Source organism: Polyodon spathula, chromosome 5, assembly GCF_017654505.1.
Source record: "Polyodon spathula isolate WHYD16114869_AA chromosome 5, ASM1765450v1, whole genome shotgun sequence".
Classification (NCBI taxonomy): domain Eukaryota; kingdom Metazoa; phylum Chordata; class Actinopteri; order Acipenseriformes; family Polyodontidae; genus Polyodon; species Polyodon spathula.
Genome location: NC_054538.1, coordinates 51,088,960 through 51,106,684, shown reverse-complemented (window position 1 = coordinate 51,106,684; position 17,725 = coordinate 51,088,960). Strand labels below are relative to the sequence as shown.

Genomic DNA, 17,725 nt, shown 5'->3' with positions numbered 1-17,725 from the left:
TTGCCCCTCCTGCCCCTCATTGCCCCTTCTCTCCTCTTTCCATTACTGATGTCTCCAGCCTATTGTTGAAATCAACTACTGCCACGAGCCCCTTGGACCCCTGGCCAACAAATCTCATCTGTCTCTGTGCTTCTGACCTTGCTTCTTCCATTATGCACATTCTCAACCTGTCCATGGTTTCAGGCCTGGTTCCTACTGCCCTAAAGACTGCCTGAGTAATGCCAGTGATCAAAAAACCCTCTCTTGACCCTCTCAGGCTGCCTTACTTAACTTCCTTCTTACACCCAACTTTCCTATTCTCTCCAAAACTACAAATAATAAACACAGGGGTGGGACACTTTGCCACACATCCCCCACCCACCCTCCTTGGGCAAAGCACACCTGGCCTCAATGGCCACCTCCCCCCTTAGTCCCAAACATATTTCCGACCCAGAAACAGGGGCAGCAATGGTTAATGGGGGCGGCCATGGTAGGACATCCTCTTCCCAACCCAACACCCCTAGTGGCCAGGCTGACCGTGCACCGGCTGGCTCCTCCAGCCGGGACAGTCCTGGCAGCAGAAAGGCTGCTTTATTCCATTGCATCCCTGGCAGAGGAAAAACTGCCAGGAGCGATGCTGTCAGCAGATGTGCTGACAGTGTGTAGGTTGGCTCCTCATCAGCAAACAACCTCCAGGTGATGTTGAACTGGCTTCCCCAGGTGACGGTGAATAAGCATCCCCAGACGAAGCAGACCTGGCAGCAACCCCAGGTGACGGCAGCAGCGGACCCTCGGGAGGCGATGGCAGCAGCGGACCCTCGGGAGGCGATGGCAGCAGCGGAACCTCGGAAGGTGAACTCAGGAGGGGAGCCCCTGGCCATAGAGGCAGTAGCGGGAGCTCCACCTATCCCTCGTACCCTGTACCCGGTGGCTCCACAGGTAATGCAGAGCAGCAGGCAATCCCAGGCGATTTGGAGCAGCAGGCAACCCCAGGCGATGCAAAGCCATCTGGGCGCTGGACGCTTGCGGCCCCCCCTAGCTCTTAATTACCTTGTTAACCCCTCGGTCACATTCTGCACGAGTTTATTAAAGCTTCATGACTATTAGCCAGTTTAGCAATCAGCAGCTGACAGTCACACATTCTCACGAGGTAATAAAATAATACAAATATACAAAACACGGCTTTTCACCATCACATTTATACATAAAACAAACAATAAATAAACACAGGGGCGGGACACTTTGCCATAGGTTAAAACTTAAAATGGTAGTTTAGCAAAGGTCAAAGATTTAAATCTGCACATTTCACAGTCATTGTGGATTAAAGGACAAGTACTTACAAATGGTTCCAAGTAATTCCCATATACAGTTTTTAAAAAGGGATATCAGATTCCCGATCTTTAAGCCTTGAGGGAAATAGTTTCACGTCTCAAGGAATTGATATGCAAACAATCATTCTCCCATATGTATAGAGGGTGCTGGTGACAGAGGAAGAGCAAGCAACCAGACCCAGCAGAAGCCAGAACGGAAGACAAACAAATACAAAGTTGCAGAAGAGATGGCACTATGATGGAGGTGAACAGGCAGATTGCTTGTACATGGCAAGGGCATACAGAACTAAAAAGCAGAAAGAAAGAACACACATCAACAAGAACAAAACAGCATTAGAATTTAATTGGCTATGTCTACCAAACCAGCCTGGAAGCAAATACCTACATGGAGCTCAAGCCAGATGGAAAGGAAGTGCACTCTGGAAACACACTAACATTCTAACACATATCTACATAACCACCACAAGTTATAAAGTGTATTTTATAATGGAGGGCTTTGTACTGTGATATTTTGTAACAGTTGTAACTCACCGTGTAATAACAATAATATACAGAGGCTATCTGTCTATACATAGATGACTACTTGTCAAATTGAGATAAAACTTAATAAGAACTTTGTTTTGCTCTAGCTCAAATGGATGGGTCTGCTCAAAATCTGTCTTGTTCCATAACTTCTGAACTACTGGTCCAATGCTGTGGAAGCTGTATTGTGATTTGAATTTTTTCAATAAAAAACACCCAAGGTAACGAGTTTTGTTATAATCCAAGTCAGTGCTGTGTTAAAATATCCTGATGTCCTGATTTGTCATGGAAAGTGAAATGTTTATATGTATTTAAAGATGTGTTACTTCAGTATAATGATATTGAATGCATAACACTCAAATTAATGTAAATAAATACATAAATAAAGGATGTGATTTTAAATGTCACCACCTAGTCTCTCTAAACCAGATTTAGCCTCTCAAAGATTTTGTCTCCATGACCCAACTTTCTCCCTGGCAACAGAAACAGACGATGTTTCAGAGAAAGATCCATCTCAATGAAACAAGATAATTCTCAAATGACACACCCTGTATCAGACAACACAACATCACACAACAGAGAAAAAGAAAAAATACAATACTCCAACAACTAATCAATGCAATAACACAACACCCTTTTCTAGAGTGCTCTTAAATGAAAGTTACTGGGTACTGAACTGCAACCTGGCCCAGGTATTTTTATAAAAATGTACTTAAATTTTACAATAAAAATATCAAAACTCAAATATCTCACTCACTATCTACAGAAAATGATTTTTTCCATCTGATTAACTGCACTGCATATAGAAGAGGGAGGGCAATGGTTCTAAAAGCCTACGGCCATCTGTCTGCCTGGCCAAAAACACCCCTCCCCTTCTCTTGAAAACTCAAGTAATGTATAACAACACTAACATTCCTGTCTATGAGTAACAATGATTGTGCTGACAGGTGCATGCAGCCAAACAGCAGGTGACACAAGCAGGTGCACGTGCTGCTCTTGCTGCTGTCCTACAACAGACCGGCACTCACCCCTCACCCCCCCCCCCCCCCCCGGCCCCCGCCCCCCAACAGCAACACCTGCCGTTGCACACACAGATTGGGCTCAGGAGACTCAGGGGCTGGAACACCACCAACCTATGCAAACAGTCAAACTTAACCATTTTGTGTCCAGGATAGGCCTAAATAAGTTTTTGTGTAGAAGTTTTATAACAGATACACATCTAAGAAATCAGTATTCTGTAAACACTTAATGCAGAGAACGGGTATGTAGCTATACAATCTCTATCACAGGTAAGTACAGTAGAGCACCGCAGCTACAGTATGCACAATAGATCTAGGATTCCTTTAATGGTGTGTACATTTTGTTTGACCCAAATTGTATGGCTAGGGGAAAATAAGAAGAAAATGCACAACAAATAAAGCAAACATTTCTTTATACATCAAAAGAACAAATGCTATCCAATTTCAATAAAGCACCTGAGCCTTAGACATACCTCTTTTCAGAAGGACACCACTGCCTAAAACATAAATACATACACATGCATTTACACATTTCTAGGCTAAAACTGAAACAGAATTAAAACTTGTGACTTGCGTTATATACACTTTAAGAGAGATTCATCAAAGCCCGGTTCAATGCACTTTTGATGGCCAGACATATAGTGTAAATGGACTATGTCTGCTCTTGGTATACAACTGAATGGAACGAGGGAGAAAGAACAAACAAAGGAACCACGAGAAGTGTCAATGCAGAAAGAAAATAGCGTATAACAATTTGTTTTCAAAAAGTTTGTTCTTATTTTTTAACATTCATATTTTGCTTCATAATTTCAAATTCAAATATTGTACACAATAGTTCTTAGCATAAGTGAAAACTAAAGGTATAATATCAGGGTGAATTAAAGAATTTTGTACTGAAAAGATAGGAGGTTGTGCAAACTTACATAAGACTAGACTGACATGCTCAGGGTTCTCCCCAGGAATTCTGTACAGCTGGGTGGCAGAGTATTATAGCCAATAGCACTTTTAACAGAATAAAATTGCCTAACTTTAAATATATAATAAGACAAAGAATTTGAATAATAAATAATAATACACCATAAATCTTACACAGGCTGCTCCATTTACCCCTTGATCATTTGCAATCTTTTTTGTGCCTCTGGCAGAACTTGCTCATCATACCACCCAATTGTTTGCTGTAAAAAAGCCATTTCCATTTTTTTCCCCACATATCATACCCACTATCACAATGTTTCTTTTTTTTTTTTTTTTTTTTTTTTTTTACACACTGGCCCCTCTTGCGGTTCTTCCAATTCGCTTTCTACAAGTTGCTGTTCGTTGACTATATCAGGTCGCTCTTTTTCATTTTCTTTTTTCATTTCAGTTTGGTAATTTCCTAACTATTTTTGCTTCGAAAATAATCGGTTATTTTTTTAGCAGCCACTTCAACGTTGTAGTCTCTTGAAGTGCTTAAAACAGATTTAAAAAAAACCCTGAACCCCCCCCCCCCAATTGTTTAAATGTAGTGTCAATACGTCACAAATCTGTCATGTGATTCCAAGTGATCTAGCCTCTTAGCAGAACAATCAATCCTTATAGTTAAAAAGGCACAGTAGCACCTGCAAAATGGGCGGCTCTTAGTTTTTCAGCTGGCCGGCGACAGCCACTTAGCTGCCTGTTGGTAAAAGAAACCCAAGGCGTCTGTACAGCTAGTGTGTTATTAATTCTAAATATACAGTCTTATTTTGAAATATACTCAAGTAAAGAAAAAACATAAAAATCTGTGTTTTAGAAGCTTGATCCACAGTGTTGAGACATCTCCCTGTAATTTCTGACGAGACAGAAGGTGCTAATGACACTACCCAACAGAAGACTGATTTATTACTTTCCAGATCAAATGCTGTTGGTAATAATTAGCAATGACAGCAGAGAGACACTATTGACTCAGTTACCTTCTTATCAACACAGGTGTTTAGAAAGTGTGTCACTGTCTCCCTTTCAGCCCTAGGCACACAGCCCTTGAATGAATGAAGCCATTCCCCAGACTACACAGCTTTACAAATATCTCAACTAGAAAAAATGCAGATACTTTTACCTTTCAACCTGTTTGATCAGAATTTTCAAATATTTGCACCAGAATTATTCATAAATCTGGAACTAGGGGTTAGTTCTCTTTTCTGTGCTATGTATTATCCCTTAGAAAAGTTTCCCATAGTAAACCCAGTTTCCCCAGTGCGGGTGAGGGGGTACTGCCCCCACCCAAAAATGAATTTCAGGGTTTTGCAGGGGGTCTAAAACTGCATATCCTGGGCTTAAATATGTGCCTTAATAGGGATCCAAAATTCAAAATAAGTGTATAACTTGTTTTTATGATTTTAGGTGTCCAGACTTAAAGAGCAAGTAAAAGTTACTTATCTGTCTATGAAAAGTAATTGCAAAATAATTTATTTATGTTAGAATTTTAAAACCAGAAACTCAACTTAGCACACAGTAATTTACACAGTAAGCAAAGTCCACATATTTAAGTAAACCGGCTTTGCAATAGTTTATTACAGAGAAAAAGTGGTGAAAGAAAAACAGAACCAGACACCAATGAAACAGAGCAATTATATTTCAGACACAAAAACAAAACAGGTCACATGTATAGATACCATAATACCAAGTGAGTAAGAAGAGAAAAATGTGAATTTCCAAATTAAGGACATAAGATAAGCAGTATTAATTAGTAGTAAATCTGAAAACAGAAAAGGTAAGCCATGAGCTGTTTTTTTTTATATATATATATACAATGGACCAATTTTAAGTTTCTAAAAATCTTAATGGAACCACAGTCATTACAATTACTTGTAGTCTTCCAAGATTCTTAATATACATACAGCGTCGTTTCTCATGAACTACAGAGTCAGAGAATGCGCAAGTGCATTAATAAATAAACAAATAAATACATACATTCATACATTTAAAACACTGTTGATTTTACAGTTTTCAGAATTTCGTTTCTTGCATTTTCTGTAAACATTAATGCAATTTCTACAGTAAGTTGTATTTTTTCTTTTGTTTAATATTTTTTCAGTTCTGTTAACTGTTGTTTGATTAAAATAAATACAAACAATAAATAATGTATTAGCATTTACTTGAACAACGTAGCATGAAAGTAAAAGTCCAGTACACACAACTATCAAGTTATAGGTAAATAAAATGGAAAAACATGGAAATTATTATCAAATGGAAAAGAGTAATGTTGAAATGGGAAATCACTTTGGTCTACAAATGACACTTACATAAAACAAATGGTTTTGGATATTTCATATTCATTTTATTAATAGAGATTAGCACAAACAGACATACCACTTTCTTAGGAGATTAGCATGATCTACTATAGGAAATCTGTAGCAGCTTCCCTTTTTGGCTGGTGCTTGTAGTCTGCCACAAAACACTGCAATAAATGGCTAACTAGCTTTAATTTGTATTCAATGAAAGTACAACTACTTACTGTAGAAATCACACTGAGGTTTATGAAGCACCCTGGAAAAGGGTAAAAGCTATTGACGTAGATTGCATACACTCTATTTAAGACTTTCAATGTAATACTGTTGTAGCACAACTTTGCCAGAACATGTCGCCACGAGAGGCACTAAGATCGATGAGCCAACTATACAGCTGGTGAGTGCATAGAAGTAAAAAAGTGAACCCATTCATTAATGTCTACATTTCTTTTTTTTTTTGATGCTCAGTAGACAGTGGAGACAGAGGAAAGAGATTTGTAAATTACTGTACATAGGTTTGAACACACATTTCCATTGACTTAAACTTCTTAAAAAGGGGGTTTAGCCAGTCTTCTAAAATAAATAACCTTTTTCTTTAATCATCTTTAGTACTATGCCTATTTAAACAGATAATCACAGTATGTGTTTATGCGTATTTGTACATGTGTGTTTTTGGTGCGTGTGTGTGTGTGTGTGTGTGTGTGTGTGTACTTTTTACTTACATACATTTTGTGAGTAGGCAGCAAAAGATCTGACCGGTAACCTACATCTTGTAACTCATATAGTGATATTCTGCGTTTTAATAAAGACTGAATCAGCAAAAAAAGCACATAAAAATAAAATAAAATCAGTCATATTAATTAATTGCGCAATTCATCGTTTCCTGAATTAATTGTATATGCTAGGTTTCAGATCGATCTTAAGTCAATGCATAAGACATTTTATAATGCTATAGCATACACTGTATTTCGTACAGTGATTAAAAAAGACGATCTTACATGGAGAAAGTAGGTTATTTGTTATATATATATATATATATATATATATATATATATATATATATATATATATATATATATATATATTCATATATATGAATATATTGGACAGTGACAGTTTTATGAAACTTAAACATATAAATAAATGTCTTTCAACTTAAAACTTACAATTGCCTATTCCATTGTAGTTTCCCGATGTGAACACAAAGACCCCACAACACTAAATATGATTTTAAAATACAAGGGCCTTTTATATATTACGGTTTGTCAAGACTAATTAAATCATGGGGTTTGCTGCCTAGGGCCACTAAAGGCTTAATTTCATAATACTGAACACAACTGGACAATCTAATTTGGCGAAACCGTTCCACCTTCTTGCCGTGGAACATGCTCTGCTTGTTCGGACAAACAGCCTTGTCAGCTCAACAAGCAGTCCCACACGGTGAAACATGGCGGCACCCCGCAATTACAGCTGATTCTCTTTATTATAATATTAGATAAATGACCACTGTACTTGCAATACTGGCAAAACATAATACACATAGGATCGACTTACAATGATCTGTACTGTACAGCACGATTTTTTATATATTCCACCCATAATAATATTACATGATGAAGGCTTACCTTCAGGACGCCCACTGTAGTAATGGATCTAGAGTATGTTATTGATAACTATGAGTGTTCCAAGCACTCCCCTATTAACCTGCAGTATAATCTATACATAGGCTATACAGGCTATAGCTTGTCATAGATCTGCTATTGGCTAACTTGGTTATTGCTATTCTAATAGTATTTTATTTGCTACCTATATTTAAATTCTGTTTATTTCAATGAGTAAAATTCAGAAAAGTGACATGTGAAATTTGCCGGCCCCAATTTAACAGTGCTGTGGACTCAAAGAGCAACTTATGGTAATGAAACAACAGCAGTGAACACATCCATACCAAATCCTGACACTGAACAATTTATTGGCCATTGCTTTGACCAGTATAAATGCCCCAGGAACTTTCTGACTGAAAAAAAATCATCACAAAGCACAAACAACAGCATCCCCAAAACTCAGCCATGACACTGGAACAGAAAAATAGAACACATTAATTTTGGCTAAAACCTGTTCCTGTTCCACATCAAACAAGCTCAATGTGTCAGAATCTGTTCACCTCACGAAATTCCACTTTATACTAAACATGCCATCAGTGTGCTTAAAAAACACTCAGGGCTGTATACTTATTTTATTCGCTTGTAAAGGCATCATTTTGGACTTGAATACAAAAAGTAAAAGGATACTGATTAAAAATATCTGATAACTAAGGTAATATTTAAAAACCTAAAAGCTGCTTAAAACTAAAAACTATTTTGGAAAAATACTTTTTGCTATGGGGTAACATTTCTTTGCAATGAACCAAATAAAAATAAATAAATAAATAATATATATATATATATATATATATATATATATATATATATATATAATATAATGATACATAAAATACCATTTAATGGCACATAAACTAAATATAAACATGACCACAAACTACAGGCCATATGCAATTGAATATTCAATAGATTAGAAGGATACTTTATAGCACAGACAATGGGCCATATTCACAAATCTTTAAGTTACATGTTTTTTCTACTTTGTTGCTAATTTTTAAAATCTGATTTAAATTAAATTTGATATTTTCATTAAACTGTTTAAGCCTGCTGTTGAATTCTTTAACAAAAAGGTTTATGCATATAAAAACATCATTCATCGTGCATATGTTCCATTTTTTTCTTGCGTTGCATATCTGCTTGTATTTATAATTCAATTTAGTGCATTTAAATGCAGCTCTACAGAATTAAAAGATTCAGTTGCTTCCTGGTTTCTTGTCATTTCCAGTGCAGTTTTATAATTGTTGGCCAATGTTCAAACTGCAATAAGACCATAAGCACAGGAAGTAAGTTGGTATCAACAAGAAAAAGTGTTGTACTGAAACATTTTGTTAATCACGTTGTGATTGTTTTCTTTTTTTTTTTTTTTTTTTTTTTAAGTTCTTCTGCATCTTTGGGGCTTCTGCTATTGTTTATACAATGCCCCTAGACCAGTGATTCCCAACCTGTGATCCGTGATTAAACTCCAGGTGGTCCACAAACAACTTCCAAAATTCAGTTACGCAATTCTTGCAAAAACCAATGCCTACACAATCTCACATTGTGCTACCAATATTAATATGCTACACAACAAATAGCTTTAACCACGTGATATATAATTATAAGATATGTATATTATGTGCATTTGTCCTTTTTTGTTTGTCTGCATGTTTTCTTTTATTATGGGTGTGCAATAAGGCCAGACTGTGTCCGTATACGCAGAATATATCGACATTTCAGAACATCCTTAGCCCCCCCCCCCACCACCACTCCTCGAATCATCAGACATCAGTCCTCGTCAAGTTTTTTTTTTTTTTTTCAGGGAGAATAAAAAGTGGAATTATGGATGGTTGCCTCAAACCTACCTCAAAAGACTTAGTGGTTGAGTTTGTCAAAGTAGATATGATGGTGCATAACCACGTTTTTACCTTCAGCATTTAATATGTATACTGTAAGCATTTTAAAAAATACTTTAATTCACGATGTGCAATTTCATTATTTGAATTTGTTTGGATTTAAAACATCGTTAACATAAAGCAAACAATCTTCTTCAGTTTTAGAAGACGTCAGTATATCGTAGTCTTTGCGCATTGATACATAACTTTTTTTTGTTTGTTTTTTGTGTTACAGAAAACAATATAATTTTCTGAAGAAAATCATTAGAAAGTAGACAGTTGTGTGTTTATGAAAAAGCAAGCTTCTCCCATGTACCCCATAGTACATGCTGATGTGTAAAACCCGTTCATAATATGAAAAGACAATATGAAGACATGATTTCATACTACAGAAAAAATGCAAACTTAAGTTTTATTTTGAGTTCCATAGTTTTGGGTTTACCCAGTTCCTACACAAACATACACTTTGCAGTCCATTTGTTCAGCGCTTGTCAGGCGCATCAGGTCCAATTTATTTTCACACACGCTGTTTATTTTATGTGCTGTTTAAAATATTTTTTTAAAGAGTAAAACAGGTTTAAAAGGCATTGAATCACAAATGGACTCTCAGTACAGTATCTACAGCCAAGCCCCACCCCTTGTTCGCTGTATTTTTCACATATCTCTTATAGACGTGCATACTGATAAATCCTCTCTTGATTACTCATTTTATCATCAAACTCCTCAAAAATGCGATCCAAGTCATTATTTTATTACTATAACATCTCCAAAAAGCTCTGCAAATGTCTGTGATATTTTTTGAGAGCTGGATGCAGAAGCAGCTACCTCCTTTGTTATGTCCGTGTTATCTCTATAAGGCATGGGGCTATGCGATACGTGTTCTTTTTAAGTTCTTTTCCAGTCCGACATCGGACTGGAAAGGGAAAACTGTAATGTCGGACCTGGTCCAACATAGAACCAGAAAGAATGAAATCAAAAAAAGATTAAATATGGGGTTATCAATCAATCAGTTTATTTTTATATAGCGCTTTTCATGTAAACAATGTGCTTCACATAACAGGTAAAATATACATTGAAACCGTTTTAAAAAAAAACAAAAAACAGTTATGTCTGATTCTGTATGCTGAGAAGATTTGCCTTAGAATTTGAACCTAAAAAATTCAAATAATGAAATTGCACATCGTAACTTTTAAAGTATTTTTTAAAACGCTTGCAGTATACATATTAAATGCTGAAGAAAGGTAAAAACGCATGCACCAATCATCAGCTACACTGACATCTGTTTCATCCAATGGAAGCTCTGAAAGTTTTGTTTGATTGGGTGACTGAGACAACTCCGTCTAACCAAAAGAAAAAGAAAAAAAAACCTAGAGGAGGACTGATGCCTGACAATTGAGTCAAGGAGGAGTGACGACTGAAGATGTACCGTACACCGTACACCAGGGCTTCCCAACCCTGGTCCTGGGGACCCCATGTGTCTTAAAATTTTAATTCCAACTGAGCTCTCAATTACTTAACTAAACCTTTAATTGAACTGATAATTTGCTTAATTAGACCTTTTTACTTGTTTTCAGCTCTTAAACAGTTGCAGATTTCAAGTTAGCTATAACACAACTTGAACTGTGCAACTTTTTAGGAGCTGAGAACAATTTCTTTTGAAATGTTTATTTTAGTTCTAGTGTAAGTGACAAAGTCGGGGTGAGTAATTATAAAGACAACAATTTTTTATTTTTTTTTGTAATTCTTTTTTTATATATTTTTTTTCTGTTTTGCCATCTTCCAGTTCATTTAATTGTTCTTCATCCAAATTGGCTTTACTACTTTTGAGATTTTTTTTATTTATTTTTTTACAGGTAATTAGTCACTCAGTTTTACAGTTAAATCTGTAACTGTAAGCAAGATGGCTACCAATGCTTTAAATTCTGTCAGTGCAGTGATTTAGAATAGCACTGTATATAATAACACAATGTATGGACAGCTGGAACCTTGCTTGACCAATCACATTGCTCGTTTCACATCGCTTTTTTTTCAGTTTCAATAACTAAATAACAAATAAATAAATAAATACACAAACATTAAAAACTACAGTTTTAGTACTTTTCATTTTGAACAATATATGTGCTATAGTCTTTTGTCAGGGGTATAGAAATACAGTTTCTGGAGAGGTTAGCTGCATATAGTAACAGAAGTTAATGTGAAACAAAAAGAGGCAATATTTGTAGCTTGACTTGTGAACTGTACCACAGTGTGAATGATCGATTACAGCTCCATGTTGTTATATGGGTTTATTAGCCAGGTTTAATATCTCACAAGACTATAGGCCAAATTGAAATTCTATTAACACTACTTCTGGAACTACTGTGTACAGTCTGTTCTTCATGCTGTCATATTTAACCAAAATTCTATAAATCCTATCGACACTGTGCCACCAGTCCCATTTCAGCCCACCAGAAGTGGTAAGTAACATCATGTACACTCTTTTTCAAACTGCTTCCCACCCACCTCGTCTTTGTATTCCATGTTGTTTTTTTATACGTACACCGAACAAAGCTGGCAATCAGCAAGTGCAATAAGTTCCAGTAGAAATGGATAGATTCATTTGCTACACGAGGTAACACGACCCAAGCCCCATTATTTGTCAGGAGGTTTTGTCAAACAAAACACTTAAACATGCAAAATTGAGATGCCATTTATCTACAATGCATTCAGAATGTGAAAAAAAAAATGTTTTAACAAAAGAAACACTTTGCCATCAGCAACTTTCAATGCACAAAATGACAACATCCCATGCTGACCTGGCAGTGAAGATTCAAGCCCAGGAATCTCTGAAAGTTAGGTGCGTTATATAAAAAATGTACTTTCTACATGTACTTATACATATACACATACAAAATGCTGTTGTGAAAAAATGTGTGGCAAGTCGTCTGTAGGAAAAATCCAAACACCAAGGTGGTCCCTACATTGAAAAAGGCTGGGAAACACTGCCCTCGACAGATTTATAATACAGTAGGTTTGTACAGTTTCAATGTTGCCGTAAACATTTTATAAGGAGTAACGTTAAACACTACAATCATTAGCATATAGCACTTCTCAGATACAACCGAGTCTATTAATTAGTAATTTCTAAAACAGAAACTTGAATGTAAAAGATGATTACATATTATTTGAAGTAACTCAAACATTAGTAATTATGTATGTTGAATGACCTAAGCTTCACACCGCTTTAATAACGGATGCAGACCTCCCTTTAGCAGCACTGGAAACATTAGTAAATCCATCCCATAGAAAAGGCAGGTCAGTAAATGGACAGCAGTACTTCATTAAAGTTCATACCTGAGTACAAGCAAGTTGGTCAGGTGATTTGGTGCGAACACAAAGAGTCTGAGCCAGATATGCATCTATGTCTTCCAAGCACAGATTGTTTACCTGAAACAAGTGTACAAAAATGAACAGTTTGAGGTCATGAAATCTCATTCACCAACACATGCAACAAGCTAAAACAAATAACTGTCTCCTACAGAAACATCAGAGGGGCTGTATGGACTATAAAAAGTAAAAATACAATCACATTCCTATACAAAACACATGAAAATAAATGTCTACATGGCATCACTTTTTCCTACCTGTAAGGCAATGTATATTAGTAGACAACATGTGCCTATTAGATGTGTCTCCAAAGCACAGAGTTCATCTGATAAATCGTGTAGGTCGAATAAAGCAAGGAATGTGGAATAACGAAGACTTTTAATCCCTGGATCATCAGAAAACCACAGTATTTTCAGATCTGGCCTTCTGCCTGTAATTGAAAAACAAATCACTTGATTCAAAATGCTTTGAAATATATGCAATTAACCTGATTTTGAATGTTGTAGGAACATCTTACAATGAAACATCATTAAAAGATCAAAAATTTGAGCCCTTATTTTTGTAGACAAATGAATGAATGCTATACAATGAAAGTCTCTTTATTTTGCATTCCACTATAGTGCCGCAAATGATAACGATGTCATAATGGAAATTGATTAACTTACCTAATGAGATGGCTGGTGCTGTTTCAGCAATGTCACAGCCTGAATACCCAGTTCGACTGATAACAGTTTAAGCCTTAAATTTGGTTCCACATCCAGCCTATTCCCCCAACAAGTGCAGAAAATCCACTTTCATATGAGTATCAGTCAGATTTCGTTGTATGAAGACTCGCTTTAAAGAGCTGTCACATGAAAGCTCAGTTAGACGGTCTTCCTCCTTTGATGTCAAGCTTTTGTGAATTTCACTGTCATGTGCACAAATGCATTTCTAATCAACTTGTTTTTGGAGTCGGGGTCACAGCGTTTCATTTCTAAGTGGCACCAAATATTAGCTGGCTTCAAACTTTTGTTCGACAACATCTCATAACATATGACAACCTATTATGTGTACTTCCGAGGGGCGTTAGCAATGACCCTCTATTTTATCATCTCCTTTCATCAACTGTGTCACTCCTATTTAGTAATCTTGTGTTTAGTTTTCGTTTCAAGTATCACTACAGACCCATGTCTAAATCGATTATTTGGAATACAGAAGAACACTCACCTGCAGCAATTTTTTTTTCTAGAATCAAGAAATCTCTGATGATGATGCCATCCCTCTATCCAAATCCAGCAGATGAAATGGCTAAAGAAATCTGCCCAGTATCCTGTTTTATCATACCAACATAGCGACTCTTTGACTCCGCACAACACTGACCTTCCACATCATCTGCTGCGATGGTACAGTACTCAATCATGCTGCTGCTGTATCCAGTATTCCGACCACTAAACAAAATCTTTCTTGGCTCGCATTTCTAGCATGACTTTTTAAAGATCGACATGTATACAGAATCCTGAAAGCACTGCTCGTAAAGATATTTATTTTCTATAGCAATCCAGTGCTGAATCAGCAGCAGCGCCTCTTCCCCAGCTGTTCAGGTCGCCAACATTTTACTCTCAGTAATACAACACCAATTTCACTTGATGTCTATTGCTTCTCCAACTCTACTATCAAGAGTTGGAGAAGAGCTCTCCGGCCATCTCTTTCTCATCTGCCTATCTCTCTAGCCTTTCTTAGCAATTTGATTTCAATCCTCCGTCAAGGCTGCTTCTCTCCATTTGATGACTTAACAATGGAAACCATGTCTATTTGCATTTTTCAGGTTTTTGAGCTGTTCAGATATCAGTTCCTTCCATTGCCAGGTTCCCTATTCTGGGTATTCGCTGCAGTGATTTCATGCATATTCTAGTTTCCCATTTTATTCTCTTCCTACACATTTCAAAAAACAGATCAGCTTCGTCAAGGACAATGTATTCCGCTTTCATCATATGCTTCCATGCTGAAATATATCACTGAACATAAACCCAAGTCTCCCTCCGACCCCCTGTTCATCAATGCAAGCAGGTCTGTTATGTCAAGACATTGGTTTTCCTCTCAGCTCTCCACTTCGATTTCCAGAGCAGGACTACACTCTGCATTCATTCAGAATCAGGGCAGCCACTTCACCAGCAAGAACAATGATTAACCAGCACCTAATCAAAAATATGGAATGCTGGACTAGCAGTCGTTCTTCAACATCCCAAATAGCATCTGTCCATCAGTCCATTGCTAGTATGCCCAGAGTGGGGAAAACCTATCCACCTTGCCACCAAAGGTTCCCACTAAAAAATAAAATAAAAAGGGGGTTTTCCTTTCCACTGTGTGAAGGGTCTTCACATAGTCAGTAGGGTACAGTTTACTAACCCCTTTGTCATGTTACGTGTTATCTTTCCTACTCACATTAAATGTTTTCTGTATTTTTTTTTTTTCTTTTCTATAAGCATTGGCTGTTCTCTTTTTTCTTCTCATAAATCTCTTCAGTGGGGAGCCAGGGGTCTTTGCGGGGTTAGTGATTCCACTTTCTCGAACCCTTTGTTAAGCATGACTTCATTTACCTCATAGAAAAGGGTTCTCCATCAGCCAGAGTGGACCTCCTGCCAAACCCCTCCTTTAGCATACATGAACCCTTGTCGTCTTCTCTTTCAGGTTCTGATGCCTCTATTTTATCTTGTTTGTTTGGTCTCCTCAGCGATGGATCCCCCCTTCTATTATGTTGGGCTTTTGAAGAGGTGGAACACCCTGCTCTATATGTTTTAATAACTACTATCTCCATGTTTTTCTTTCCAGTTCAATGCGAATGAACAGATTATGATTCTCCGTCCCCTTTTATGCTGTCACGCATGACCCTTGGTAAACAAGTGCAACCGCCCCTCCAATCTGCGGCTGCCACATAGTTTCCCTTCAGCTGCCACGTCGTTTCCCTTTGGGTCAATACATTCTTGCAACTGAATCTCGCCGCCTTCCAGACTGGCTGACTTCCTGACCCGGGGAAAGAACTGTCAGACCAGCCCATCCAAAGAACTCTCTTCTCGCTGCTTAGCGCCCTCACAGTTTGGGAGGGAGATTTACCGCCAAGAATCATTGCATTTGTCAGCAGTAGGTAGGTGCCTCAACAAGCTGTGGTTACCATAAGAAGCAGCACTACATTGTAAGAAGCAGCTTTCTGAAGTACTTAATGTTTGTGCCTCACAGCAGCACTACACTGTTCCAGTATTCTGGCATTGCGCTTACACTACTGGTGACAGCAACTTTTAAATAATGTCACTAGTGAGACTGTGGACTTACATTTATTTAATATGTACATGCTTAACTGTGCTTAAATGTGTTTATATTTCTCAATTAAATAAAAGTATATGCAAAATGTTTTTTTAGCCTTTGGAAATACTTGTCTCGGCTGATGAGTTGTCTCTGAACTCCACTGTCACTTGTTTCCTTTTCACTCACTTTCCTCTTCTAAGACCCTGTTTTTATCCAGTGATCCATTGTTGACACACATCCCATTAGTGGGTCGAAACATGTGGGATTGCTTCTAATGTGCAGCGAGTTGCAGCGTGTGATGTGATTTAGTCAATAGACTTTTTACTATGTGTGCGGATACAGCGGCAGACGCAACATTCTGACGAAGATGATTTGCGTTGTGAAATTGGGGACTGGCCAATGCGAGCAGACTTTTTTTATTTTGTTTTCCCATGGACCCCCTCCGATGGCCTCGCGGACAACAGGTTGGGAGCCACTGAATTAGACAATAACAAAAAAATACACAATTCAAAACATCATTCCAGTTTTCTTAATACAAACAGTCTATTATAGTCTATAATAGTGACAATAAGGGACTTTAAAGATTGCATTTATAGCTACATTTTTCATTTTTATGTATTTTTTTCCTCTCAGCTGTACTGTACATACAGCATATTGGAGAAATACACTTGTGACGGGGTGCCTGTCCCTTATTAATTTATTTATTTTTGTACTATTATGATTTATTACTGTTTTTATGTATATATGTATTTGTTCCTTTTATTATTAATATGAGTTTGCATTTGTATGTTTTTTAAATTCCTCCCTGCCAAAATACATGTGAGAATGTAGCTGGAGCCTCAATTGAGTAATTGTTAATTATTGATTAATTGAGCTCCAGCCACAAACTATAAAACTTAGGAGATCTTTTGCCTGGAGAGAGAGCTAAGAGGAGGAATGTAAAACAATACTGTGAGTACGAGAAAGACAATCGCTACCAACTGAGACCTTGTAGGTACTCGTTCTAGTTAAAGATTACTTGTCTTTTGTTCTGTTTTACTTTGGCCCACGTGCCGTTTGTTTTCTGAGTGTTTTTACTGTTTGCTTTGTTTAATAAAAGCTGAGTGCCGTAGCGTTTCAGTTTGTCCCGCCATTCATTGTTTTGGTTTTGTGTTCCTGGCCCGTGACGTCACCGCAGTTACGCACTGCAACCACTCTGCCACAATACTGTACAAAACTGTTTTCTTAGTGACATTCACAACAGAACTCAGAAAAATACCCATGTATGTTACAAAACTAGAAAGCAACTCAGGAATAATATTCCAGCTGTCTTTTTAAATCGTTCAAATATACACATATTTTTTTTTCTCAGTACAATGCACTATTTACATGTTCAATCTCAATGTTTTAATGTCTATGTTTTCTTTCTATGGAGTGTAAAGCTGTGGAAGAGTTTACTAATGTCATTTGAATTAG

General features: G+C 37.1%; 1 protein-coding gene across 2 annotated transcripts in view; it reads right to left on the bottom strand.

The window, feature by feature from the left end:
- fam120b (family with sequence similarity 120B) overlaps nucleotides 1-17,725 on the bottom strand; it is a 61,316-nt gene that overhangs the window by 29,078 nt on the left and 14,513 nt on the right. For both annotated transcript variants that reach the window (XM_041250730.1, XM_041250731.1), the window contains exons 5-6: nucleotides 13,249-13,421; nucleotides 12,959-13,051 (exon numbers count right to left, since the gene is read on the bottom strand). In XM_041250730.1, coding sequence (XP_041106664.1) covers nucleotides 12,959-13,051; nucleotides 13,249-13,421 — 266 coding nt within the window. The remainder of the gene's footprint in view (nucleotides 1-12,958; nucleotides 13,052-13,248; nucleotides 13,422-17,725) is intronic.